Source organism: Sparus aurata, chromosome 23, assembly GCF_900880675.1.
Source record: "Sparus aurata chromosome 23, fSpaAur1.1, whole genome shotgun sequence".
Taxonomy (NCBI): Eukaryota; Metazoa; Chordata; class Actinopteri; order Spariformes; family Sparidae; genus Sparus; species Sparus aurata.
In genome coordinates, this window is record NC_044209.1 from 15,977,889 (window position 1) to 16,005,195 (window position 27,307).

The window sequence follows — 27,307 nt, forward strand, 5'->3', positions numbered from 1 at the left end:
GATGAGAAGAAGCTGACAACACTGTAAAATGTTGAACCATCTTTAATTATCAAGAGTAATGATGCATTGTATGATGCATTATGTGCAGAAAAGCCAAAATACAAATGCTGAAGAAAAAAAAAGAAATCATAAATCAAAGAAGCTGAAAAAAAAACACCCCAACAAGGTAAAGATCATCAGCTGCATTAAAAAAAATAATAATACACAAAGAGGAATTTAATTATCATTTGGCTGCATTTGATTGTAGCTTTGTGCTCGAGTGGGAGTGATCAGGTATAAGTTATCACAATCAGTTTGTAAGAAAAAAAAAAATCCCTTTTAATGATAAAAAGCATCCAAGAAATAAATTCCGCTGAAATCAAATACAATTCAGATGAAAAACTAAATAAAATTCTACCCTTACTGGATCATGAGAACTACCTGGAATACCAAAAAATTACAGCATACAGGTATGTGCTGCGGAGAGGACACCACTCGAGGACAACTGCATTGTTATATTGCACTCTCGCCAAAATATTTGGTCATTAGCAACCATGATACAAGCCGAGCAGCTCTCAATTTAGTCAATTTTCCTTTGGCCCATTTCTTTGGTCCTTTATGTTGAAGTGTTTGGCACGTATTGAAAAGTGGAAAGTGATTATGAGAATGCCGGAATGTGATTGTGTTTCATGGTAAATAAATCATCAGCGATCACTGCACGACTGTGCTGCTGAATATTAAAATACTGGTGGTCAGGTCTGACCTTGCGCTAAAACCAGATTTCCGTCTCCAAAAAACATTCATGGCATTGAGCCTGCAGCATCGATGGCGACATTTTTAAAAGGCAGCAGGAGACTCACTGAGTTCAGCTGCTGTCCCATGAACCCTCGAGTCTAGCAAGGCTCTGCAGTCCAATCTTAAAATACCCAGCAGTATACAGAACAAAGGGGGGGTTCGATATGAAGTATAAAAGCTGGACAAGAGTTGTGATGTTTATAGCACCACTGCAAGATGAGGTTTCTGGTTTGAGTCTCGGGGGGAAACTGAAGAAAAGGCAGCCGAGTCTGGCATCGTGTGCGTGGAGCGTGAAGAGTTGGAGCGAACCAAGGAGTTACCTGTCTGATATTTGAACATATCTGTTCAAAGGAGGGTTTCGGATGATCCCTCACAAAATAGTGCTCTCTGTCTGGATTTGAGGGTCTAGGGGCGGGGCTGAGGTGGTGGTGGTGGTGGTGGCGGCAGCAGTGGGCTCTTGTCCAGCAGAGCCTTCCCCTTGTTGGTCCTCAACCACCTCGGGGATGAGGGCTCGTCCAATCCCCTTTAAGACCAGGCCTCCGTCTGTGCAGGACAGTTAAGAGTCAGAGTCATCACACAAATCGGTGTTGGGCTAGAGCTCAAGCAAAACCGGGGGCACACATGCCAGCTGTACACACTCAATAAGACACCAAGGATTGATCTTTATGTCAAATTTAGTCAATACAGCATAAAAGTACCACATTTTCAGAGGCGTAGCGGTTGTTGAAGAGTATCCTTGGTGTGTTAATCTTTTAATGCGACACATTTCTCCATGTTCAGGAAGTGCACGTACAGAGTAACAGCACACGGTCACTTTGAAGTTTTTCGGTTTAGTATGTTTAAACGCATGTTAGTTAGCACAGAAAACAGGAGGGACTGCTTTGGGAATTAAAGCGTGTTAGTTTTGTTGCACAGCAGGGTTCAAGTGCAAGAAAAGGCACATTTGTATACATGTATATATGTATACAGTATGTGCACAGCCAGCAATCGCACACAATAAAAAGGAGCAAACGCCACTGACACACACGCATGCAGTGTACACAAAAGCGAGGCATCAGCCAATCAGATCCTTACCGTTACCTGCCTTGCAAAGCTCATCTTACAGGCAGGCCAGCAGCTCAGACATCTGCAATATTTACACATTTTCTGTCATGCATTAGATCACCACAGTTACAATTTAGTGTGTGAGCCACTATGACACACTGTGAAACCAAAAGCCAAAAAGGAAACTACACAGAGTAACGCCCTGAGAGGAGGCTGAAATCACTCGATACTGAATATAGTATCGGCAGATGAGCAGCAAGTGATTTCAAGTCGTGGCAATGTCTGCAGAAAGAAGATCGTGATCAATGATGTTAAACTGCACTTAAGAACACAAGAGCTGCTCACCACATCAACAGGAAGGTCCTTGTTTCTCTGACTTACTGCATTCTTGGAACAACTTTGCTACTTTATACTTCTCCACCAAGATTCAGAGGGAAATATTGTTCTGTATGCACTTTAAGTTGATAACTTAAGCTGCAGATTTAGATTATAAATAGAAAATAAGATCACCAAAATAAGATCAACCTAAATTCTAATATATTATTACAGGTAAAGATAAAGGCTATTGATACCTGTGGAGAAATTCACGTTAGAGTAAAACAAAGCAAAGTAGATCATTACGCATCAATAATTCCAATATAATAATATGTTGTATAGGATTCTGAAATGGGCCAAACGCACTCATTGTGTCTAAGGTTCACCTTATAAATGGCCAAATGTGCATCAAAAGCATCAGGAGGCTCGCCCAACTGCCTTGACTCCCGTACTTCGACCTTGTTTTGATATTGAAGCTAAATGAAGACCCAATGGCCATAGCTGCAGAACCCCTTAACCAAAAGATCTGAGTTCTTCTTCCACCACGATCACCCCACTATCTGTATTATGTAATTTTGTAATCACAGGAAGCAGTTGTACCTGTTATGATCTTGGAGGCGGAGCTGCAGATGCCATTACCATTGTCATTCGCAGCAGGTTGCGGGGGTGGCGGCATGCTGGGTCTGGGCCGCGGTCTGGGAGCCGGTCTGGAGGGGCGAGGGAGAGACCCGGAGTGGTGGTAAGACAGCGGGCTGGAGTGCGATCCATCGTGAGGGGGAGTGTCAGGAGGGGTGGGAGTGTTGGGAGGGGAGGGCTCCGACTCCCCCTGTGCTTGGTGTGCTGGTGGAGGCTGTGGGGGTGGGTGGCTCGGGGCGTGGATGAGGCTGTCTTTGCTGGGGTTGCGTCGCGGCGTGATAGGCGGGTGGGTGTTCCCAGGCTGGGAGGCGAAGGGGCTGGCCTGTTTGGGCGGGGCTGGGGCCTGCTTCTTGGTGCCTTCAGAGGTAAACATAATTATCACATGATATTAAAGATATGCTACTAAATAAGGGGGATTAGAGCTGCAACGATTAATCGACAAGTTGTCAACCATTAAATAAATATCTTCTAAAAAGTGCAATATGTAAGAATCAGCCTCGAAAATGTATTCTGCAAACATATCAGCAGGGTAAACGCTAACTGCTGCTACCTGTAACTGTTAGCTAATTATCTTAGTTAGCCCTGCACCTGGCTGTCCGGACTTGGTAACTTGGAGTGGCATAATGACAAAAGACAAGCCGGGGCTAGCTCGTTGGCATGCTAACAGCAGATATCCATGGAACACCCTGCTGGAAAAACCAGCATAGACCAGCACCAAAACACAACATATGCTGGTCTTGCTGGTGACCAGTCAATGCAAATCACCAGCAAGACCAGCATATATTGTGTTTTGGTGCTGGTCTGTGCTGGTTTTTCCAGCAGGGCACAATACGTCAACATCTTTCTTCACATATTGTTAATAATTTTAGTTAATTTTTAAATGTATTGAACAAAAAATCTTACATATTGAACCTTTAATTACATTTTTAGAATAGGAGATTAATCAGATTCCAGCTTTTTAAACCTACTGCTAACGTTAGCTAGTTAGCTTTGCAGCTAGCAATAGGGTCACAGCTTTACATGCATGTATATTTCTAGATAAAAATTTTCAACACACAACATTGTTATGACGCAATGAGTTTTGTTTGTAGTTAGCACATATATTACGTCTAAAACTGTGGAGGGCACCAAATTGCACAGAATGCCAATTTCCACTTAATGTTGCTTTAAACCAAATATTCTTGGATACTGCACCTTTAATCAAGAAAATAATTAAATGATAAAATAATGAAATAAAAAATGTTGGTTGCAGCCCTAATGGGAATACGAATGCACATTCTCTCACCTCTGCGAACCATGTGTGGACTGGGCCCCCTGGATCCACCCTGCGAGTGGGGGGTTCCTACTGTAAGGTGGAGTGAACCATTCCTCTGGGGAGGGGGTGTGGACATGAGCTCACGGGCTGGGCTGTGGAAATACAATGAATCTAGATGTTACTCCACCAACATGTTGTCTATGCTTTACAAGCAAGTGCTGCATTGGTGCAAGAATTCATGCATAGAGTATAAAGACAAAGATATTTACAGTCAAACAAGGGTTATCACATTAGAAATAGCTTCACAAAATCTGTGAATTTGAAAAGAGGATGCAAAAATCAGAAGTCTGTTCAGTCATGTGTTACATGCAAAATAAGACATCGCCACAAAAAGTTGTCGCTCAGACAGACACGCTGACAGGCAGGCAGGAAGGAAGGGGGTATGTTTTTTTTACAAATGGACTGAGCTTGGGCAATCATCACAACAAGCAGGATAAAAGTCGTCGGTAAACAAAGCGTCACGTGATTTTTGTTGCGTTACATTCTTAATTTGTTAAAAATGAAGGCAAATTGAAAGCTGTGGACGTAAAGACATTGTTTTGAATTTTCTGTTCTATGACATCTGATTGGGGAACTCAAAGACGAATCAAACACATAAAGGTTGACTCCGGGTGATTGGCTGCGAGCAGGCGGTGGAGTATTGTTGCTACCTCAGCTCACTCCTCCTTACCTGCTCTCCTCTGCGCCGAGCTGGGTTACAACCTGAGGTTTCACTGTGGCTACCTGGACCCCACCACCCAGACCACCTCCAACACCGCCACCACCACCGCTCAGGAGAGGCTGTTCAGCCTCTGTAGCCGGGGACGGAAACTGGGGCTGGGGCTCAGGCTGGGCGGGAACCCCGGCTTCCAGAGGGGGCAGTGGGGGTTGGAAGGTGGGTGAGGTTGGGTGCTTTCTATTTACAGCGCTGGCTCTACGTGGAGCGGGCTCCGGCTGTTTGTTAACAGTGCTAGGGAAGGGGGGGAGAGGGGAGAGAGTTCAGGAGGGCAAACCATACGCCTTCAGACAGAATGAAAGGGCAGGAGACCGAGAGAGACAAGAGACAGACAGAGAGAGATGGCGCGAGAGACAGAGAGAGACTCCACTTCCTGAGTTCAAAGAAACCAGCTCAGAAACAAGAACCCAAAGAGGACATAAAACCACATGACAGTGACCTTTAAAATAGAACAACTTTGAGCTGCGACATCTCTGCGGAGACAGAGGAGAGATAGATGCCAACACCATACAAACAAAATGCAACAGAGGAAGCCCACAAAGAACATAAAACCAGCAACCTACAGTGTGACCTAAGCTTTAATTGGAAAAAAAGGCGATAACACAAGAGTACACAAGAGTAACACACGAGAATTGTAGCTATAGACAAAAAATGGTATCCAGTTGACACTGAAAACATAAAAAAAAGGCTAAAAGAGAGAACTGCTTTTTCATCATGTTCAGTATGAACCTTGAGGAAAACAACACTGATCAGATTGTGCTAAATAAACTAAACATAACAGAAATGGGGTGCAAAAATCATACATGACATCATTCCCTTCTTTGACTTGTCAGTAAATTAAATTCATGGGAGCTACGTTGAACTACGGCACAGCTTTGAAGTCTGGACTGGGCAGATCTTCAGTGGGCGTTTCAGTGACTGTGATGGATTCGTTGGCCACTACATAGAGGGCCGACACGGCCGGGCCCCGCGACTCCTGCCTGCTCAGTGTCTTGGGACGGGACGGGAGGGTGAGGGGCAGGCTGAGGCTGAGGTTGGGGCGAGACAGGTACCTGTCTTTACGGGGGGTGTGACTGTCCCCGTCCTGCCCAACCAGGCTGCCGGGGCGTTTCCTATCCAGGCTGGGTTCGGGATCTGGGGTGGGCGGGTGGGAGGGCAAGGCGAACATGCCCGAAACGTTGAATTCCACCTCTGGAGGGAAGACAGTGGGAAGCAAACAGAGAAGAGATGGTGAAAAGTATGAATATTAAAAGTGATTTTCGAATGAGTGTGGGATGGTCAGTAGATTTAATGTTAGTTATTTTCTAGCCATGCTAACTAAAAACTTTGATATAAACACAAACACACACACACCTTGGAATGAATAGTTTTACAGTAGTAGTAGTTTTAGCAGACAGGTATTAAGAGGTACAAGTCCTTGAAGCTTTTCAAAAAAAAAAAAATACTTTGCAAATTAAACAAACAGATGTTTTACCTTCAGGGAAGAACCAATCAGCGTGCTGGATAATGGGCTCAATGATGGCGACCACGTGGACAGATGTAGCTGCTGCCATCTCTGCCAGCGTCCTGAACACGACCACACACAGACGGGATGATTTATCAGCCTCAGCTTCACTTTGTACTCAGGAAGTTAACATAAATGAGGAAACAGATCAGAGTTATTACCCCTCTGTTTTAGCCCAGAGCAGGTTGGGCCCCAGGACGATGGCGATGTTGCTGGGGGTCATCTTATTGATGTCGCTGTCCTGAGCCAGTCTGGCCAGAAACTTCACCAGATACCTGCAACAGAGTCCCCTTGCTTTAAAAACCTCTAAGCTCTGGCAGCCATTATTTATTACATGCTTGTTGGCTAAATCGCCGACAGTTCCCAAGCTTGACCTTGGTTAGCTGGTTAGCTTGTGCTGAAAACATACAGAATTGTGGTGCGAGAATCACACAGAACATTAATCTTTTCTTTGACTCATCAGTTATTCAATTCATGGACTACAGCACAGCTTTGAAGTCCAGACTGGGCAGATCTAAGCTACAGTAACAGCTTTACATTACATGCTTTTCAGCTAACTGATATGCTAAGCTAATGATTCCCAAGCTTAGCCTCCGGATTGGCCTGAAAGACCCTGCTGTACGACATAAAAGCATTAATCAGAGAGAAATTAGAATAAACTAAAACAGCACCCAGTAGAGCGCATACCTCCGCCAAGGCCCAACAGTCCCCTTTAATTCTATCAAGCTTAATCCACTACCAAACTCAAAAATGTCAACCAGCAAAAAAAATGGACACGGGTGGAAACATAACCTCCTTGTCCGAAGTAATAAAACATCATTTAGTAACACTTTTTATATCATCGTTAACAAATGGCAGCTGTTTTATTATTATTTATTTCACCTGTAATAATCACTTAATTGTTTAATAAACCACTTATTAAGCAACTGCTTGCAGCTGATGTTTACATACTTTTACAGTTGCTCCATAAATGGATTTTAAAGCATCACAATTGTTTGCTAACAGTGAAGTAACTAACTGTTAATCATTTTAATTATCTTCTACTTGATCTTTTTCTTTAGTTTCTATGATTCCAGACCGCCTAAAGTCAACTGAAGCTCATTACATCCTAGCTTAAAACTTTACTGTTTCTACGTTAGATTCTTTTTCTTAATCTGTATCTTTAATTTTAGTGTCTTATTTGAATGCATTTCAATGTCTCTGTAAAGCACTTTGAATTGCCTTGCGTCTGAATGGTGCTATAAATAAACCTTGCTTGCTGTGCCTCGCCTTAGACGTCTTGTGAGGTCATGACCGCACGCAGGTTGAGAAGCAACGTTCTAAGTAGAATGGAGCGCTCTGCTGAGATGTCTAATTAGGCACCGTGTGACTTGCGCTGAACTAGTGAGACAGGTTTCTATTGTACGACTCGTTTAAATCTGCTGTGTCAAAAACAGAACAGAAATTAACTCTATACATTCAGCTCGGTGCTGATATGCTTTTAGAAACAACACATCATCTGAACAGAGCACACTGGAGCTGAAGATGCTCTTACCTGAGGTTTGCCTTGTGACTCTTTGGCAAACCGTCACATGTCACCCACAAAGCCTGAAGCCTCTTGTCAGGGTCGGAAACACTGAAACCACACAAACACACACACAAAATATAATCACCTTCATGCACAAGTGCTAAAATATCTAACGCAACCAGAGAGCACACATGGCCTCAGGTGCGTGTTTAATGCTTGTTAGCACAAAGCGCATGTGTGTGTGTGTGTGTGTTACACGATATTAAGAGAGTCACGTCTGTCTCTTTGTGGGTGTGTGTGTGTCTTCTCACTTGGAGGCCTGTGTCCACTCGTCGTACAGGCCAAAAGTCATTAGAGGTTCAGGAAGTTCCCTGAGGTAGGACTTCAGGGCTCCTGTGTGTGAACAGAAAAGCAATGAGAAAATGATCTGGACCAGATGGTTTTTACTCTTTGCGGATTTGTAGAAGAGGTTGTACCGGCGACGGCGTGGGGATCGGAGTAGAACTCCTCGAGCTGCGAGGTGGAGCAGTCTAGTGCCGCTTTTAGCTTCTTCAGCTTTGACGCTCCGGCAGCTATTCTGAAGAGACCCTGTGAGGAGAAAAAAAAAAAAAAAAAAGAGGTAAATGACTGGACAGGGCTTTGTTTTGATAGGTACAGGTGACTGGTTTCAATCCTGAAATTAGAGAAGTGAGTACAGGTTGGTATGAGAAAAGGAGAAGTTTATAACCGGTCTGCTGTATGACCGAGAAAGACGATGGAGATGTGGCTCTTTCGGGATGAGCACCAGACAGAAATAGAGCAGGACTTTTTGTTTCCGTTAATAAAAATGTCTTAAACAGTCCTTCTTGGGGAGTCTAGTGATATAGTTGAATTTGAGTAATAGTGAGCATGATAATGTACAACAGATGCCTGCACACACACACACACACACACACACACACGCACGCACACACACACACACACACACACACACACACACACGCACACACTCATAACGCAGCCTCAAGACTAACTGACCACAAGTTGGCTGCAGATGTTTCCAGACTGTACGAGCAGTCCACACGACCCACATCTCCTGCCAGCTCCGACAGAGTGGAGCGGGGAAGTTTTACGGGTACAAATTTATGTCAAGAAGACATTTCTGGTTAATTAAAACTTTCAACTTTGCCCTACTTTACCAAACTCTATCCTTCTCCTCGCTCTCCTGACATGACTCCATCCATACCTCCTCCTTCATGCCGGTCTCCAGCAGCATCATGACGCAGGCCTCGATGGGCAGAGCGATCTCGCGGTTACTCCTCTTCAGGTGCTCCTCCAGAGCCGTGCCGAACGCCGGCTTCTCCATCCAGGAGTCTGGAAGAGAAGAGCATCATCAGCCAATAAGCAAGGGTTTATCTTCACTTTTAATTACGTTGAGACCACGTACGTGGTTTTAGTTTAAGTTGGACATGGATAACCCAATGATTTCGAACCAAAATGAATTGCTCTGTGTAACAATCTCTCCTTTGCCGTCACACCTTTCTGCGGTCTTTATCGTGCACATGCACACGTGTGGAAAGCAGATTAGAAACCAAACTCTGCGGCCAAGAAACCGGCTTTCTCCAGGAGAAATCTAGCCGGAGCAATCCAGTTTGTTTAATCTCCAACACCAATTACACAATTTCTTGTTAACATGACAAAATTAAAAATCAGGTTACTGCAGAAAGCTGATTGTAACCTGGTTGCTCAAGTGCATGGCAACCTTAGATAGAAACTGATGAGATGAGAGGTGATTTAAATCATGTTTTCTGAGAAATTTACTGATTTTGCTCTGCTTCATCACCATCACCTGCAGCATGTGTTTAGAATTTGATTGCACCAGAGAATCACTACGGGTGTCGAGAGATAAGTTTGCTGCTGGCCTTCATGAAGGAAACTAAAGCTTCTCATTATACTCTAATCTAAACAGGAACATTGCCAGCTTTCAGAAACATATTTCAGTGTTCCGATTAGCTGTAATATAACGTTGTTTGCCATTACCTGGCTGCTTTACTCTTTCAAAACAGACTCCCAGCCAAAACCAATCTACCCTTTTCTCTGTTTTCTCTGGTCACGTTGCACCAACGTCAAAAACATCTGTGTCTTCTCTACTGCTGAGACAGCCCAGTTTTAATGCAAGGGCCATCGCTCCCACTGTGACGAACTTCTTTAAGAGTCTGAGGCCGAAATATGCAATTCCCATTACAACTGCAGTGGTGACCAAGTTACAAAACTTGTACAATGTGCCAATTATTCAATTGTTTGTGCTTTCAGAGTGTGAAATGCTTTGCTTCTGCTGAGCTGGCTCTGTTTTCACTGACTTTATTTGCCCTTTGGACCAAACAAGCCATGACAAGTTAATCTGCATTTCTAAGCCGCAACTGTGGCTGCCATCTCCACAACTACATTGGGGTTAAATGAGGAACTAAAAGCAGACATGCAAAGGTTGACTTTTGTGTCATTGCTGGCAGATTCACTGAGTGTCCGTCTCGTGCCGTTCACCTTGCTGTATTTGGATAGTCGGTATAGCTGCCTCCAGAGCTGCCAGAGACCTCCGGTGGTAGTCTGCCTGGGTTTCTAATAACTGACACACAAACATAAACACAGGTCATATGCACAAATCACTGGATATACTGAGGCAGACAGCACCAAACAATATGGTTATAGTGGAATGGACCATATTTGAATCGCATTTCCATTTTTCTTTCAGGGTCATTAACGTTAAACTGAGGAGCACCCACCGTGACATAATAGCGTGCATAGTCTCCCTCTTTGGAAGCAAAATTGTACATGTCTGCAGAGAGCTGGTCCTGTGAGGGGAAAACAACATATGTTCTATACATGGCAAAACAATATAGCGACCTTAAACCTTCTGCTTTACTGTACACAGAAAGTTTTCATTAAGAGCAGATAAACTCCAGATGACAAAGCGATGACCTTTATAATGACATGCTCCTAATAATGTGCATCGCATGTTTTTACCTGATCTGCTCACGATACAAGGCCTCCTTTGTTCAGGCGGTTCATAAGATGTGATCCTAACCTGATGAAGAGGCCCTGCCTGGAATGTAGAAATCCAAAACAATATGTACCTTGCATATTTCTACTTTGTTGAGAGCCTCGTCCATCTCGTCTTTGAGAGAGTCGGCCTTAGCTGCCATGGTCGGGTTGTTGGACTTGGCTGCCTGGTAATACCTGCACACAGAGGAATTATTGGGACTTGTGCATGTCTACAGTAAGTATGAGTGTACTGCTCTTTTACAACAGTTCATTTGGGTAACATCAGCTCATTTTTTAGCACAAGACAAATACCTACGAAAGATGTTACATAGACTGACTAGATACATATCATTCCTGCTGTTCAAGCGATGGAGAGAAAAAATTTTCTCTTAATTTTAAGGGTGTTAAATTCCTGCGATACTGGCTCAAACATATGAATTGACATGTATATCCATCAGTACAGTGGTTGATATCAAATAGAAATAAGCTCAGCCATTCTCTGAGATTAAAGGTGCACAATCATTTACATAAAAAAGCAAAACAAATGTACCAGTCAAAAAACTGTCTCACAGCATTTTTGTGTATGTAAAAAAAAAAAAGGTGCCAAAGGAGGTTTCCCTCTCCCATAGAAAACATTGTGTGTCACTATGTAACAGACGTTATATAATTACACATTGTTATATATTCATTATAAAATATACACACTCCAGTCAGTCAGCAGACATACAGTTGCTACTGCTGTAGCTGCGTTATTTTAGATCACACTAGTTTGCTCGGCACGCCCAGCCCTACTCTGCCTCTGACTGGCATATGAGAAAAATAATGTGTTTTTTGAAAATGTAAGTTTTCTACTAGGACCGGAAATAAACCCTGTAAACTACTATAATATGAGCCTCTTTTAAGTGTATCCCTGACACATGCAAGAAGATCGAGAGAGGTCAGGAGATAGAGTGATAAAAGGGAAGTAGGCTTGTCATGTTGCAAGCATTGAGATTTCAGAGATTTCAAGTACAGATTTGTACGTGTAAATTCACAGGGTCGAGTAAGATGCTGGTGGGTTATAACGACAGTAACTCGTGTCTCCTCTCAGCAGAGTGATTGAATAAAAGATTCTGTCAAATTCAAGTTCTGGATGTGTTTGATTACTAATAATTCACCAATAACTGTTTACATACCATCCATTACTTTAATCTCAGAGAATATAAACATTTTTTTCAAGTAAATGTACCACTTTAATCTCAGATATTACAAGTGGGTTTTTTTGCAATATTACCCTAGTTTTTTTTCCAACAACAGACTCAGTATGCCATTTTGAGGTTAACATTGAAACAAACGTGGCTTAATGAATTCAAACTGTAAGCCGCTGTACCTCGTCTTGGCCGAGTCATAGTCCAGAACCAACTTGGCAAGTTGTTTTCTCTGTTTCAGAATGTTCGGAATCTCTATCTGCGAAAGAAACAGTGAGGCTCATGATTAAATCAATGTTTATAGTCTACTCTGAGGATAAAACACCATGACAACATTTTCTATGACACAAAAAGATGCAAAATTCCATGTTGAATTACACATAATCATGATATGAAAACATGTACACTCAGTTTGTCTGATCCTCCTCTGCCGGCTCACTGAACGTTTTGGTGAAGTCATTTGCTTAAAGCTACAAATATGCAAATGTACAACTTAAACACAGACACGTGTAGGTCAGAAGTGATCACCACAGTGTTAAGAGAGCTGCTGCTGTGTTTTTTTGTTGTTGTCATTTTTTTTTGCTTTACCTCTGCCAGCTGGTTGAGAGGATCCAAGATGTCTCTCTCAAGATTGACTTCATGCTGCATCAGTTCGGTGGCCAGCCTGCTCTCTGCCTCCCCACACACGTCCATCATCTTGCTGCTCGCACAAGGAAACAGGGATGTAAACAAAAACAACTTATCACTTCCTTTAGTATTTCTTGCTAATTAGGATCAATGCAATGTTTTTCTGAGACAGGCACTCACGAATGTGTCTGAAAATTGTATTTAAGTTCCATATCTCACCCAATCAGACTCTCGTCTCCCAGCTGACCGCCGCCCTCCTGCATGGCCTGGGACAGCGACGTCAAGGGCAACTTTTTCTGCGGCAAATAAAGTTCAACATGTGAAGGAAGGCATGTAAAAGAAGCGTGAAAAGTAAGATGAAGCAACATATAACATGACTCCCTGTCAGTTTTATTGTGCGCGCCTGTGGCTGAGGTGGGTCTCTGTCTGTGCAGTGATAGCTGTAGCTGGCAGCAGGCCAGTGCTGAATATTTGTCTCCTGAGTCTCTCACATATCAGCGTGTTACATAAGAGGAGACGCTACGAGTTCATAGCACAAGATAGCAGGTCCTTGCTAACAGTGACAACATCGTCTCAGTGATCCACCTTTGTTCAATGTCTGTATGAGCCGGAGAGACTACAGGTTTGACACAGAGATCCTGACTTTGCAGCATGTTGAGATGAAAAAAAAAAAATTAAATCGCGACTCAGTTGAGTGCTTCTTACATGTCTCTTCTCCGTGTCTGTGCCCAGCTGACCCTGCAGACAGGTCACCAGCCTCTTGTGCGTGTTGTGCAACACCAGGCGCACCAGCTCCATCCGCCTCTCGATCTGCACATGAAGGAAGAAAGTGTAAGAAACACAAGGCACAGATAAACCAAATCAGAAACTACTGTGAGCAGAGTTCACACATTTCCTGTCGAATAGAAGCAACAAAGGTGAGATCTACAGATTGAAAACACAAGAGGCTGCACCGGCGTACATCCATCTGTAAACTTTCCATCCTGCTCTTGTTACGGAAAAGATGATGAAGGATGTCGGCGCTGTTTGTGTAGCCCTGTTCTGTTACAACAGGCAGCGCTGACAGACAGATGGAAGGACTCGCGGCCGATAAGCAACACAGGCAGATGGATTGTGGCCTTTACTGAGAACAGGGGAAGCTTTCTTTGTCCCGACATATGAAGACTGCACACAGAGATATGATGAAGGAAAACAGATAAAACATTACAACTGCAGGCCTGAGGTGGCCCGATCTACTGGTTTTACTTCATCAACAGTTATTTAGAATATCGATTCGGTGTTTTTTTGCGGATCATTTCTCAGGTCATGACATACGTTTATTCAGAATGATTGTCCATGTTTTTTGTTTGCACCTAAATGAAAACTTGAGAAAAGATACCCAAGTTGAAAAAGAAGAATCTGAATCATTTTAACATTCAAAAATGCCGTTGTCAGGACCAATAGCTATGCCAAATAAAAGGAGAGACACCCCAAAAAAGCACTAAAATCAACTAATTAATTTCCAAATCATAAACTAAATTGCAAAGTAAAATCTCTGATCTCAGATTGTTGAATGCACCATCAATGGGAGAGTTTATGGCTTGTGCTCGCAAAATTCATGACCATGTGACAATTGCCAGTCAAAGTCATATCACCAGATTATCTGCTAACTGCTGCCAAATGTAGCTGCTGTTAACGAGTTAGCTCAGTTAGCCATGCAGCTAGCGGCCCAGATTGGGGAGCTCAACCAGGGGAGTGTTGGTGTTTTGGAAGCGAGTTCAAAACAATTATTTCTTCACAAGCTGTTGATGATTTTAGTTGTTTTTTTTTTTTTATATTTGAATGCTTTGAACTAAAATGTCTACATTTCCCCCTTTAACCTTGCTGTTCAATATCTTTTACCAGGAAAATTGTCTTCAGTCATTCATAAAGCAGTCAGGTTTTGTATAACAAAACATTTACAACAAACCAAACAAACTGTTCGTGATTTAAGTATCAACTTCCTCTTCCTGTTTCGGTGTAAACATCGCGCAGCGTCACTATTCCCCTCCTCATTTGCAGTCTGATCCCCATCTTGCTCTCCGTCGTCTTCCTTCACTCTCATCGCCGTCACCCTCTCTCTTCCTCCTCCCTCTCCCTGCACTCTCTCCTCCTCCCCCCTTTCCTGCAGCTGTATGCTCCAGTGCCAGACCACAGCTGGACTCGGCTTCCTCGCCTGGATCCAATTGATTCGCTCGCCATTCAGCTGATCCCCGGCTGCGATTAATACATGGCAGTCTAGCTCTATCTGGTGACTCCTCGATTGGATCCAGACCTCCCAAAAAAAATCGTCGCCAGTGACTGCAGTGACTGGATAAGGATTGTCTCTGCTGATGGGAAAGTGTTTTCCATGAGTGTAAATCAAAAGTACAAAATATCATGCCTCTGATACTGTATTACAGTCTGTTGTGCTTAAAGTTTCGCTCTTCATCTCTATGTAGCTTATCTACTTCTTTTGACCTACACTGTGGAGGCTGTTATGACATATTGGCAAAGATTCAGTCATTAAAAAATACTCCTTAACCTCCTTTTAACCCAAAAACTCATTACGAAAAGAGAGTCATAAGATCTTAACCTTCAATTAGCCAGTCTCATACAGCAGACATCACTGTGCTCACAAGAAGAAATCTGGCCTCGGGGGGGGGGGGGGGGGGGGGAAGAAACTCAATTATGGAAACAGACTCTCTCTCATACAGAGAAACACCCTGACAAACTGAATTCATGGAGTTGAAAAGAGGGGAAAAAAAAAACACTCAGGAAAACTCCCTGATCATAGTAACAGACAAGCGCACACTCCACTCTACGATCCCTTCCGCCTGCCTCTCCAGTTATGGAGCTGTCCAAAGGTTTACAAGCCACTCACTGCCATCTTTTTTTTTTTTTTCCAGGCAGTGAAAACAGAGCGAGCCGACGACCTCTGACCCGCCATAGCAGAAAATGTGGAACGTCGAGTGAGTCACAGAGGAACAGGGCGGGTGGACGCAGTTTTGTTTTCTGGCTCGGAGCTGCTCCGGCTCGCTGGCTGACCTTGTTGGCAGGATGGCCGACTAATTGTCCGGCTGGCTGATGACGGAGCAGAAACATGATTCAAACGCAACAACAGTCATGTTTGCTTCAGGAAATAGCTTTGACATTTTGGGGAAAACACTCCTTCTCTGTGTAGTCTAGAGTTAGATGAGAAGATCGATACCAATCTCATGACAACGCGAAGCTACGGCCAGCAGCTAATTAGCTTAGGTTAGCATGAATACCTAAAACAGGGGGGAAACAGCTAGCCTCCTTTCTCAATTGATTTCTGGGTAATAGTGAGTGAGAAAAGGGAAGCTTGTGCATTTTTGCAATAACTTCCACAATAACTGACATTTATAAAACAGAATCAGGCGCACACAGCATAGGCTTTATAAATCTGACTTAAAGAATGCATCTTTGTGCGTTCACACAGTTTGAGTCGTGAATATACGCAGCGTTTTATATATATCTGGTCCCAGGAAGTAACTGTGGCCAGCCATGAAATAGTGCAGCACATTCAACCCCTATACAACTGCAAAATGTCAATAAGGTCACATATCTGCTTAAGATACAGTCTCAGGTACTAAGTATGGCCCAATCACCCCAACAGTAACAGCCCATTGTGTATTATTACTGTAGTTGCACTCAAGAGTGGAAGTAACCAATCACAGCTACTCTTAGTTACTTTGAAAATCATAACTGAGTACGGATTAAAATTCGAATCGACATCTAAACCATCCAACTGCTGTCCGATCACAAACAGGCCCATGAAAACTGTGACGTACGGACAAAACTGCTGCTTGAGTACAGACTTCCAGCGCTCCTCTCCCCTACTGGCTGTCTACTAATATCAAGATGTGGGACCAGTTCTAGCCTGACTCTCTCTGCAACGTATGAGGCCCTGCAGGTCTGAGAGCCTCCTCTACTTTCCCACTGAGGCAGGACGTGTCCAAACAAGATGAGCGCCCCAGCCAAAGCAAAGGACTATGGAAAAATGGAAAAAGAAAAGACTACTACAACACCATGGAAATCATAGTGTCAAATTTCAGGTTGGACGGTTCAGAGAGCGGGGACGTGTGGGGAGGGGGGGAGGAAAAACTATTCTTTCTCTGCTCATGTTTGGAAAGAAGGGGAAAACCTTTCCCAGCGAGTCTGATTAAATCAAAATGTTGAAACTGATTCACTGGTTTGTGATTCAGTAAACCGCGAGCAGCACATTTTACAGAGATGACTGTGATCAGGTTTGCATATCAGTAAAACTGGCTGTGAGCAGCCTCCTGCGTCCTGATTGACTGCCGAAACCACAGATTCTGACATTTTGGAGCTCAAGTTGTTTGTTAAGCCGAAAGACGCGCAGCCACTTCCACTATGCCGACCGCCTGACAGTCACATTCCTCGCTGAGAGCTGGCGCTGAAGGAATGTCTAACGCAGCACAAAAGCTCCTGTCGCTCAGGACGAGGACCAAAGACGAGAGGAAGCATTCTCTGGGAGGGCTGGGTCAGTCTGTGCCGAGTTATTATCACCATCAGCGGAGCGAAACACAAGCCTCCGATGATTGTCTCGATCAAAGCAAAAACAACTGCCTCGTGTGTATCTGCTTCTGCGACAAGAAATAATCATTTTCACTGGCGCCGACTGTTTGTGCTGTTCGTCACTGTGTGCGCAGACCACATGAAGTCCATAGTTCACCGCCGCATGTCATAAAACTGGAGAGGGTTGAGCCTTCACCTCTACTTTCCCCTGTCACAAAACTGCCTTTCTTCTGTACACAGTCTCAGTCTTTTTAAGTCTTCTTCACACTATTCTCCTAGCAGTGATCTCACAGTTTCACCAGCCAGAGTGAGTCTGCTCCCATCCCCCAACACACACACACACACACACACACACACACACACACACACACACACACACACACACACAAACACACAAACACACACACACACACACACACACACACAAACACTCGATGCACATCCAGTATGATTTCAAGATAACAGGACACTGCCAGGGTTCGCCTCGAGTGGAAAACCATGAGGCCCTTTTTTTTCCCTGCCATGCCCATGAAGCCGGCGAGGCATACTGAATGAAAGACTCCCCCAGTAATAATGTTTCTAATGCCAGCGGCTGCAGAGAGACTTGGTATCAACAAGCTGCTAAGGCATGATAGCTTTAACAGAGCCTTTTTGAGCAGAACGTGTAAGTCCTTTGATAACTTCCGTATTTTACTTATTTCAGCCTTCATGGGTGAAAGACGCTGAATTACAGTTACTGAACTGTGATCGTGAGTCTGCTGCAGGTGACGAGCGAGACGTGGCTACAACCAGCGGAGGAGTAGGCCCCTTCTCTCCGCCCCTGCACCACGAGTGGGAAAAGGCAAACCAACACTTGCTCTTTTTAAGGAAGTTGCAGGGTGGAGATATTACACTGATGACATTTTTTAAATTCTACTTAACATGACTCTGTCCTTTCTGTTTCTATGATTTGCCACTCTTAAGTCTTAAAAACAAGAGCAAATTGCCTAAAACGTTGTGGCCGTGCTCTGAGGATTAAAAGTTTACATGTTTCTTTTGTGTTTGTGTGGAAAAAGTGCCTCTTTATCGCATAATCTCCTCTTTGTTGAATCTTGCCTACCTCATGTCCAAAACTGTTGAACAGGTATTCAAACTGCCTGCTTTGCTCAATTTCACAGTCCAGTTTACTGTCACACACACGGTAAAGAAAGGCCACGCAGCATCATATTGAAACTGAAAAATCACAATGAATTAATTATGAAACTCGTGCTGATTCATTTTCGCTAACTAAATGTCTAAACGCGATCAGGCTGCAGAGACAGTTAATGGTCACACCATTACACACCAGCTCCACTTCACATACCCCGAGGCTACTTTATGAGAGTCATGTGTCACTCAACAGTGCATGTCATCGTGTTTCGAGATCTTGTGTCATGGTGCATCTTTGCACTCCGGGTGTTGGACGACCATTCCCCGCCATCAACACTGTGATATGAGTTCACAGTTTGAATCTGATGTATACATGTACGGTGAAGGATGAGAACAATGTCATATTCACCTGTAGGAGGTCATCACTCAGCACCTCGGTCTTCTCAGCCCTGTTGAGGAAAACACAAACATGAAGGCAAGATTAGATGGAGAAATACAATGTAATACAATTCAATGAGGGGAGCTAAGGGACACACCTCAAGCATCTAAATAAATGGGAGTATTTTGACATGTCTCTTTTGTATTTTTTTTTTTTTAAATGCAGCAAACAGATGTCCTGTGATGCACTCTGCTGTATTTCAGCTAAACAAGACCAAGCTCGCCGTTGAAACACGGCAAACGAGAACATTTGAGTATCCGGCCCGACCTGTCTGCAGTCTGTGCCTGCAGCAAACTCACACGGAGCAGAATCTGCTTGATCCACACATAAATGCTGATAGGCCTGTTAACACATTTATGCACAAATGCACCACTCGCTCCCTGAGGGTTGTTCTTCCACGATGGACCTGTCAGATTCCTCCACTCTCTCCCCCAAACAAACATGTCATCTCCACAGTGTTTGTTGTGGCAACAGGAGCAAGGTGTGTGTGTTTGTATGTGGAGGATTGTTGACGTCCAAAACACACTGAGCAAACCTGCGAATTGTAGCAGTGTGCGTGCGGGAAATAGCACAATGACATCACTCCAAAACTTCTAGGAAATCACCTCCTCAACCTCTGAAATAAGAGAAGGCCCTCGTGGCAGATTTCCACCAAGACTAATCATTGTTCTCTGTTCCTCGCCTTTAAATCTTGCTGAGCTGGTGAGACCCGGCCAGCCAGCTCATCGCTTACCGTCTCAATATCCGATGAATACACCAACGCGCACACGTAATACATCTGCACACACACACACAAATCCCTGAAGACCCTCCCTCCACCGGAGCAGGCCCACACTATAGATTCAAATCTCACAGGGATCAATTAACCCTCACCCACGCAAGAGTTATTACCTAATGCTGCTGTAAGATACGCCCTTTACCTCACTAATGCCTGAAATAACCCTCAGTGTTTATCGAAAACACCTTGGGCTGCACTCAGCTCAAGCCAGGAGTAGACATTTAAAAAGACGGCGAAGCTGCAAATCAGTGATAAGCCAAGATGTTCTTCGTTATGTAATCAATGATTTGCAACTATCTCATTTAGATAATCTTTTAATGGGCCGAATGGCAACAACGTACTGGTTTAAATTTCTCAAATGTGAATACTGACTGTTTCTCTTGGTCTTTCGTGGTAGTAAGTAGAATATCGTTGGGTTTTGGGCTGTCGGTTCAACAAAATAAGACATTTTTAAGACATCACCTTCAGTATCGGGCTCTTCTGACGGGCATTTTATGCTTTATTCTGACATACTATGGACCAAATGAAAATATGACAAATAACTGCCTGTTGCAGCTGTAGTTGGCATCAAATAGCTCATCAGATTCATAAAATTCTTCCCTTATTCTTTGATAGCACCAGATTTAAAGGACAGCCATTATGCCATTTTGCTTTTTTCTTTTCCTTCAGTGTTTTATAAAAGGTTCTTGTGTATGTTAAAGGTCTTGAAAGTTAAAAAGCCCAAAGTCTGCGCCAAAGCAAGCTCCTCTCTCCCACAGAAAACACTGCTCCTGAAACGCCTCGTCAGTAGTCCCACCTTTAAGTCTGTGACTTGTTGACATTGCACTAAAACAGAAAGTCACTCTTTTGCATAGTTTATGCCTATAATCATGCTAGAAGTGAAGTTAAATGGAAGCTGACAACACGGCAGAGGCGACTGCAGGACACAGCGAGCAATAGTGACTCAGGCGTGTGTGAGCTGACCAATCACAGCAGACTGGGTATTCAGAAGGCGGAGCCTTAAAGCTAAAACAGAGCGTTTAAGACAGAGGGGGAATATAAAGCTGCAGCAGTGGACAGTATGAGAATATAGGTGTGTTTTTTGAGCATTAAAGCATGAAAACCTATTCTAGTTGTAACCCAAAATAAGATTATGAACCAGCGTCTATCACAGGCTAACTTTTACCCACCAGATCAACAGTATGAGAGTGCTACAACCAGCAAGCCTCAAGCCAAGAGAACATATACATACAAAATGCTGTACAGCCTCAGACAGAGATGGAGGATAATCCATTAATTCAAGTGAGAAAGTCAAAGCTCGTTACTTAAACTTGCTGAGATTTATGACAGATGTATTGGATGCCATGAGATATGATCTGCAGCTAGAATTCCTCCACACTGATCCAACATGATCACATTGCACATTAGGGCCTCACTGGCTCGCCTCAGAAAGAGAAAGCTCACGCGAAATCTTTAATTCCTATCAATATTGAATTAGCATTGATTTGAATGGAGTGCAGCTCGACTCTGGACGGCAGCTATTGTTCCAAGAATAGACTCTCACAATGCTGGAGCCCAGGCTCTTGGAGCGAAACAACACAGAAAAAGGGAGAAAGAGAAACGAGAAAGAGTGTGTTGTGTAAACGGGACTTTTGATCACTAAGCGTTCATTTGTCATCCCCAAATCAATGTTCTTTACAAATGATTCTCTGTGCGCCTATCTCCCCACAGGTATGCAAAAAGACCCATAAACACTGCAGCCAACTGCATGTAAATCAAAACTGCTTCCTCCCTATTAATCACATGTAGTGAAACTGGCTTCCCCTTTATAAAGAAAAGAAAAACACAACCCTCTGTGACTGCGTCGATGTCCGCAGCCCTTCACTGTGTCCACGACAACAAGTGCAGAAATGCTTACTCCACAAAAAAACCCCTCCATGCCTGCCTGGCCCTTCCTGTGCCAAACAGAGAACCACATCATCACAAACACGAGGGAGACAAATTCACCGGCTTTGTGAAACAGTCGTCACAGTGCGATGGTGGCAATCGCCTCACAGTTAATGAGCATTATCATCTAAACTGGCTTTTAGTGTTAATTATGTCAGCTGTTTTTTGTTTTTTTAAAATTAAATCTCCATCTCTGCGTCAAATAGCTAGTTTTAATCATATTTAGTTAACCTCATTGTGTTTATTTTTCCCGTCAGGTTTCACAATAACAGACTAAAAGTTTGAGCAGTTCGGTCTCACCTTAGTCAAAGAGAAGAAAGAAAACTTTCAGTTTTGGGATGTTGTGATTGTGATTATCTAAGGAATGCATCCAGACATAATAAATCACTTGACGCAAGTTCCTCCGAGTCATGACTGAGCTCACGGTTGGTGTAGTCCTGACATGTCACGGACAACGCAAGAAAAGAAACTGCTGCACTGAAATTAAAAAAGCGTTATACATTTTTCATTGTCGATACAAATAAAAGAGGTTTTGTTAACTTTTTTTTCTTTTTAAACTACATATTAGTTGTAGTGGCACCGTATGTTGGCATCTGTGCTGTGCTGTCATCGTCGCGTCTTAGTCATGGAATTAAATGTTGTTGGCGGACATTTTTACTCATAGTGGTGTTGTTTGTGGAAATAAAACTAGTGTGGAAGGACGGTATTAGAGCCTGACTGATATATCTGTATCAGCGTGGAAACTGTCGATATGCATTGACGTAAAAGGAGATTAGAATGCAGAAATAAAGATGCTTGCAATAATATAATCAAAAAAGTGTAATCCTCAAGAATTTTGGTTTAAACCTTCTATAATTAACCAAAATTATCAACAGAATGTGAAGACATGACGTCTGTGTATTGTGTTACATATCTAGTGAAGTTAGCTGCACTGCTAACTGAGCTAACAAGCTAACAGCAACTACGGTCAAGGAACAGAATGCAGTCAGCGATGGTGGACAGTTACTCCATTGATACGCTGCCGTTACACTGGAAAATATCCTGCCTCTGTTACAAATCTCTGACACAACATTTGAAGAACAAACAAACAAAAAGTGTTTATATCCACCTATATATAGATATTGGAATGTTTCACTTCCTCAGATCGGTGTCAGTGGTCGGCTGAGTATGGTGCGTGATTCCAGTCACCTCTCTGAATCCAGTTTAAGCAGAATAATCAATCACAAAAATAAAAAAAATATGTTACTTTAGGCATTTTCTTGATATCCATGTGACCAAACTGATGTAGAGCTTCAACAATTAGTCAACAAATCGATTAGTAAAATGATCAGTAACCGTTCTGATAGTTTGTTCCTCAAAAACAAGAATTTTGGGGCAGATTCTGTGGACCAAATACTTAATGGTTTAATCTGAATCTTGAATAATTTATCGATTAGTTGTCAACTGTTAAATTAATCACCATCTATATTTGATTAATCTATCTATTAAATCTTTTGAGCAAAAAAAGTAAAAATTGTCCGGTTCCAGCTTCTTAAAAGTGAATATTTTATGGTTTCTTTACTCCTCTCTGACAGTAAACTGAATATCTTTGGGTTGTGGAAAAATCAGACATTTCAGTTTGTCATCTTTGGCTTTGGGAAACACTGATACAATCATCCACCATTTTTTAACCTTTTTATACACCAAACGATTAATCTTTTAATTGAGAATATAATTGATGGATTAGCCCTGAACTGCTTTTCAGACTAAACAAAAATCAGAGAAAATGATAACACTTGACATTAACGCACTGCTTCCGATCCATGACACTGCTATTCTCAGCCCTTCATTTATATAACATCATGACTCCCACTTTGTTTTAATCATGCTGCGCTCTGAATGGCACCAGAGGACTGTCTTCCATTCTACCCAGCAGCAGTAATCCACAGTGGGTGTGCGCCTCTAAACACTTCTGCCTCTCGAGTTGTCACTGCGCTCAGCAGAGTTTTTACTGCTGTTGCACAACATAAGAAGGAATGTATGTGAGGAATCCAGCGGCTACAGGCGATTGCTTGGAAAAAAGTCATCGTGAAGAAACATCATCTGCAGACACCATTAATGCAGCAATAACTGGAGACATCATCTCAGTGGGGGCCGCTGATAGAGAACACAAGGCTGGAAACCCCTGAGGGGATGGAGGAGGAGGTGTGTGTGTGTGTGTGTGTGTGTGTGTGTGTGTGTGTGTGTGTGTGTGTGTACTAACAACTAACAGACAGCATTACCATCCATCAGTAAATATGCGTTTGTGTGCAGAAATAGCAGTAACTCCAGAATATGATGTTATTCCATAAAGACAAAGCACAAAGGTCAAACTATTAAGGTCAAAGTGGGTTCTGTGTGCCCAGAATGACTGACTTCAGGCATAATGAGCAATTTAGAGCTTAATTATTCTAATTAGAGCACAAAAATGAGCCAATCAATCAAATAGTCAACTGACGGAGAATCACTTGGCAACTGTTCTAATAATCAATTCATCATTTTAGTTACTCCATTAGGCAAAACATGCCAAATATTTGCTGGTTCTGGCATCTAAAGTGAGAGAATTTACTACTTTTCTCACTTTGATATGATATCTAAATTAATACATTTGGGTTTTTGACCCATTGCCAGACAAAAAGAGACATCTGAAGAGATTGTCTTATGCTCGCAGAACCTGCGATTGGCATTTTTCTCTTTTTTTTTTCTCCTCACCAACTCGAGGTAACAGTTAATCAGTGAATCAAAAAACCACTGGCAGCTTAATCGCAGTGAATGTAGTTACATCAGCCCTGAATCTAATGAAGCCACTGACTTATTAGAACACAGACACACCATATGTCCACACATAGATGGCAGAAGGATTTCATGGGTGAAAATTGGGGGACAGGTGAGAGAAGAAGCACTTGTAGAGGAGTTTTTTTTGACGAATCTCTTTCTGGAAAACCCTTAGTTCCTTTCAACCCCTGATTTAGAGGTTTATATCTTTGTTTTATTCATCCAGATTTACTTATTGAATTCCCTGTGTTACACTGTCTGCTGTTCATATTCATATTTGCTTTTACCACCGCAATAACTTCTGATTCTTTGTTGATATGTCACACGTAAAAGCAACTTTGAAACTCTTTTGTTCTTTAAAGGTGCTATATAAATAAAGTTATTATCATTATTGTTACTTTATATTTTGACTTGTCACCTGGCGCCTGAACGTTGGCAATTCCTTTACATGCATAAAGACATGTCCCACTATGAAATGAAGCAGAAAAAATGGTGCATAAAATCAACGAAGAATCAGAAAATGAGGAGTGTGATGGTCACAACTTCCTCAGGGGGGAGGACCCCAGCTTAAAAGGACACCCACACAAACCCCACCTCCTACGCCTCTGACCAATTGATTGATTGATTGAAAGCCTCAAACTAACATCTGGAAAAGTTATTCAAGCATCGAAACTCTTTGCATTGACCTAAAATCAATGAAAACCAAGGTGCATGTGATCTTAAGCAGGTTAAGTGTCTTTGTTTTTACAACTTCAGGTGTTTATAACCCCCAGAAAAGGCCCTTTCTACGGATGACACTGACACAGTGAAATCCTGACATGCGGGCAGACAGACAGCAGCAGTGTTGTGTCCTCCCTGCAACAATATATAACAACATGACACCAACTCGCATCATCATGCTGGTGAAACAAACACCCACCTTCCCACAGTCTGGTTGGCGAGCTGCCTCATGCGGTTAAACTGTTTCTTCATGGTTTCTCTCCTTTTTCTTCCTCCTCTTGAGTCAGTATATATATTACAAAAAACTTATCGGCACCTCACTTCGTTCATCCAGAAAAAAAAAAAAAAAAAGTTGCGCGTTACGTCGCAGCCATTGTGACAGAAAACAGCTTGAACTAACAGTACACACTACAGCTCGGCGGTGCTCCCGGTCACACTCTCACAAAAGACAAGAGAAGAGAGAGAGAGAAAACAAAAAACAAAAAAACAAAAGCACAAAGTCAGATGAGACAGTTTCCAACGAGCCTCCGGATCCCCATCGCCTCGAATAATCACACTTCCTATTTAGTGTGCGGCTGGTTCGAGTGCAGCCAGTGTGGTAGGAAGAAGGAAGTGCCTTTACTTCCCTACTGACTGTAGCTGCACGGCCCAGCGGTGACATGTGATACCTTACAGAAAGAGAGAGAGAGAAAAAAAAAAAAAAAGAAAAAGAAAAGAAAAAGCTTTGACTCAGCTGTTGGGCTGTCATGGTCACAGCAAAGTCACACACACGTTTGTTTCAGGGGACTTTAGAAAGTTGTTTTCTATAAAAGTTCAAGAAAATAACAAAAGTTAAATTTAAATCACTTTAATCAAAAACAGCTTCAGGAAGGTTTCACGTGGAGGAGATTTGTATGACAGAGACATGATAAAGAGAACAGGATTGCAAAAGTCAAGATAATTGCTGAATTAATGACAAAGATTGGAGAAACATGACGCAACTAGAATCGTACCCAGGCTGGTAAGATTTTTGAGATCACCGACTTTTAAAAAAAGGGAGTTTAAAAGCCAATCAGAGCCAATCAAAGTCAACCAACAGCTGCAAAAGCTGACGTGGAAGTCGTTCAATTAGATTCCCTCCACTGATCCAGGGTCAGCCCAGCCCACTTCAGGTAACCTGTTCACTTCAGGACTGACCGGAGATCAGTCCGTCATGAAACCCTGGAGCAGAACTGTGTTCACAGTGATCTGCTGCCACCTTGTGGCTGATCTGAAAATCTATATTTATACATAAATAACTCTATAATGATTTTATTTTCAGAAAAAAAAAACAAAAGAGTGTCTATATTGTGTATCTCATAATGTTATGAGTTTAGTCTTTTTACATATTTGAATCGATTTATTTGTTTTTTATTCTGTTTTATCAAAATTTCACTCTTCATCATCGTCGTCATTATCTAATTCTATTTTTGATGAACTTTTTAAAATCATTTTTAAGTCTTATTTTTACAGTTGTTTTTTATTGCTTGTTTTATTTTTCATCTTAAAATATTTTTTATTTTCTATTATTTATTGCAGTCTTGGCATGCATTAGTCTCTAGTCTATTTCAATTTACATTCAAACTTGTACAGCACTTTGATACGTTAGAAAGGTGCCATACGAATAAAGTTTGATTGATCGATAGTTTTAAGTCGCTATATGTAAGATTTTTGTTTCAAAACATTCAAAAAGTGACTTAAAATATCATCGGAATTTGACGACATGACAGGGTTGTGCTGACTGTCTTGTGAAGCCACTCCCTCACGACGTTTCCCGCCTGGTCCAGCGCCTGAAAACCGCCCTGTCCCAGCGATCCAGAGCTCCTGTTCTGACTGTGTGAACTACAAGAACATTCCCCTGGTGGTCACAGCTCAGAGCTGCAGCTACAGGTAGCAGCAGATCAATTGTGGTGATATGCTGCCCCCCATTTCTTAGGAATATGAACATGACAGGTGAGTAATTCTTACATACTGCTCCTTTAATAAATCGACAGATTGATTTAACTTTTGACACTTCCGCCGCAGACATTTGTACAATGGAGGTGAAATAATACCACAGAGCTCAAATCAGGTGTCCCGTGTTACATTAATAGTGGATGTCATCAGTAGACCTTCATGATGTTCAGGCTCATGGTAGTTAAAAATAAAACTCCACACCTTTCTCAGCCACACCTCCGCCTTATTGACCTCTTGAGTCTATATAATGAGGGTCCATTATGGATAGATTACCTTGCTATCTGAGTTGTGAGACCTATGAACCTTATCTGTCATGGAGACTAAATGAGGCCAATAAATAGAGGAAA

At 42.6% G+C, this 27,307-nt stretch overlaps 1 protein-coding gene across 3 annotated transcripts; it reads right to left on the reverse strand.

Moving 5' to 3' along the window:
- Positions 1-24: 24 nt before the first annotated feature.
- arhgap17b (Rho GTPase activating protein 17b) lies at positions 25-25,615 on the reverse strand. Of its 3 annotated transcripts, XM_030407361.1 has the most exons (21): positions 25,186-25,615; positions 18,740-18,779; positions 13,348-13,452; positions 12,862-12,938; positions 12,604-12,715; positions 12,198-12,274; positions 10,921-11,023; positions 10,570-10,638; positions 10,331-10,412; positions 9,036-9,163; positions 8,287-8,398; positions 8,122-8,203; positions 7,838-7,918; positions 6,465-6,578; positions 6,274-6,365; positions 5,852-5,990; positions 4,755-5,033; positions 4,055-4,176; positions 2,734-3,126; positions 1,849-1,900; positions 1,183-1,317 (listed from the first exon to the last, which is right to left on the reverse strand). In XM_030407361.1, exons 1-20 carry the CDS (start codon positions 25,236-25,238, stop codon positions 1,893-1,895), a joined length of 2,268 nt encoding a protein of 755 aa, XP_030263221.1. In that variant the 5' UTR covers positions 25,239-25,615; the 3' UTR covers positions 1,183-1,317; positions 1,849-1,892. The 3 variants fall into 3 exon arrangements, with proteins under 3 accessions (XP_030263220.1, XP_030263222.1, XP_030263221.1); XM_030407360.1 differs by lacking the exon at positions 1,849-1,900 and having other exon boundaries at positions 25-1,317; XM_030407362.1 differs by lacking the exons at positions 1,849-1,900; positions 4,755-5,033 and having other exon boundaries at positions 25-1,317; positions 25,186-25,613.
- Between the last annotated feature and the right edge of the window lie 1,692 nt (positions 25,616-27,307).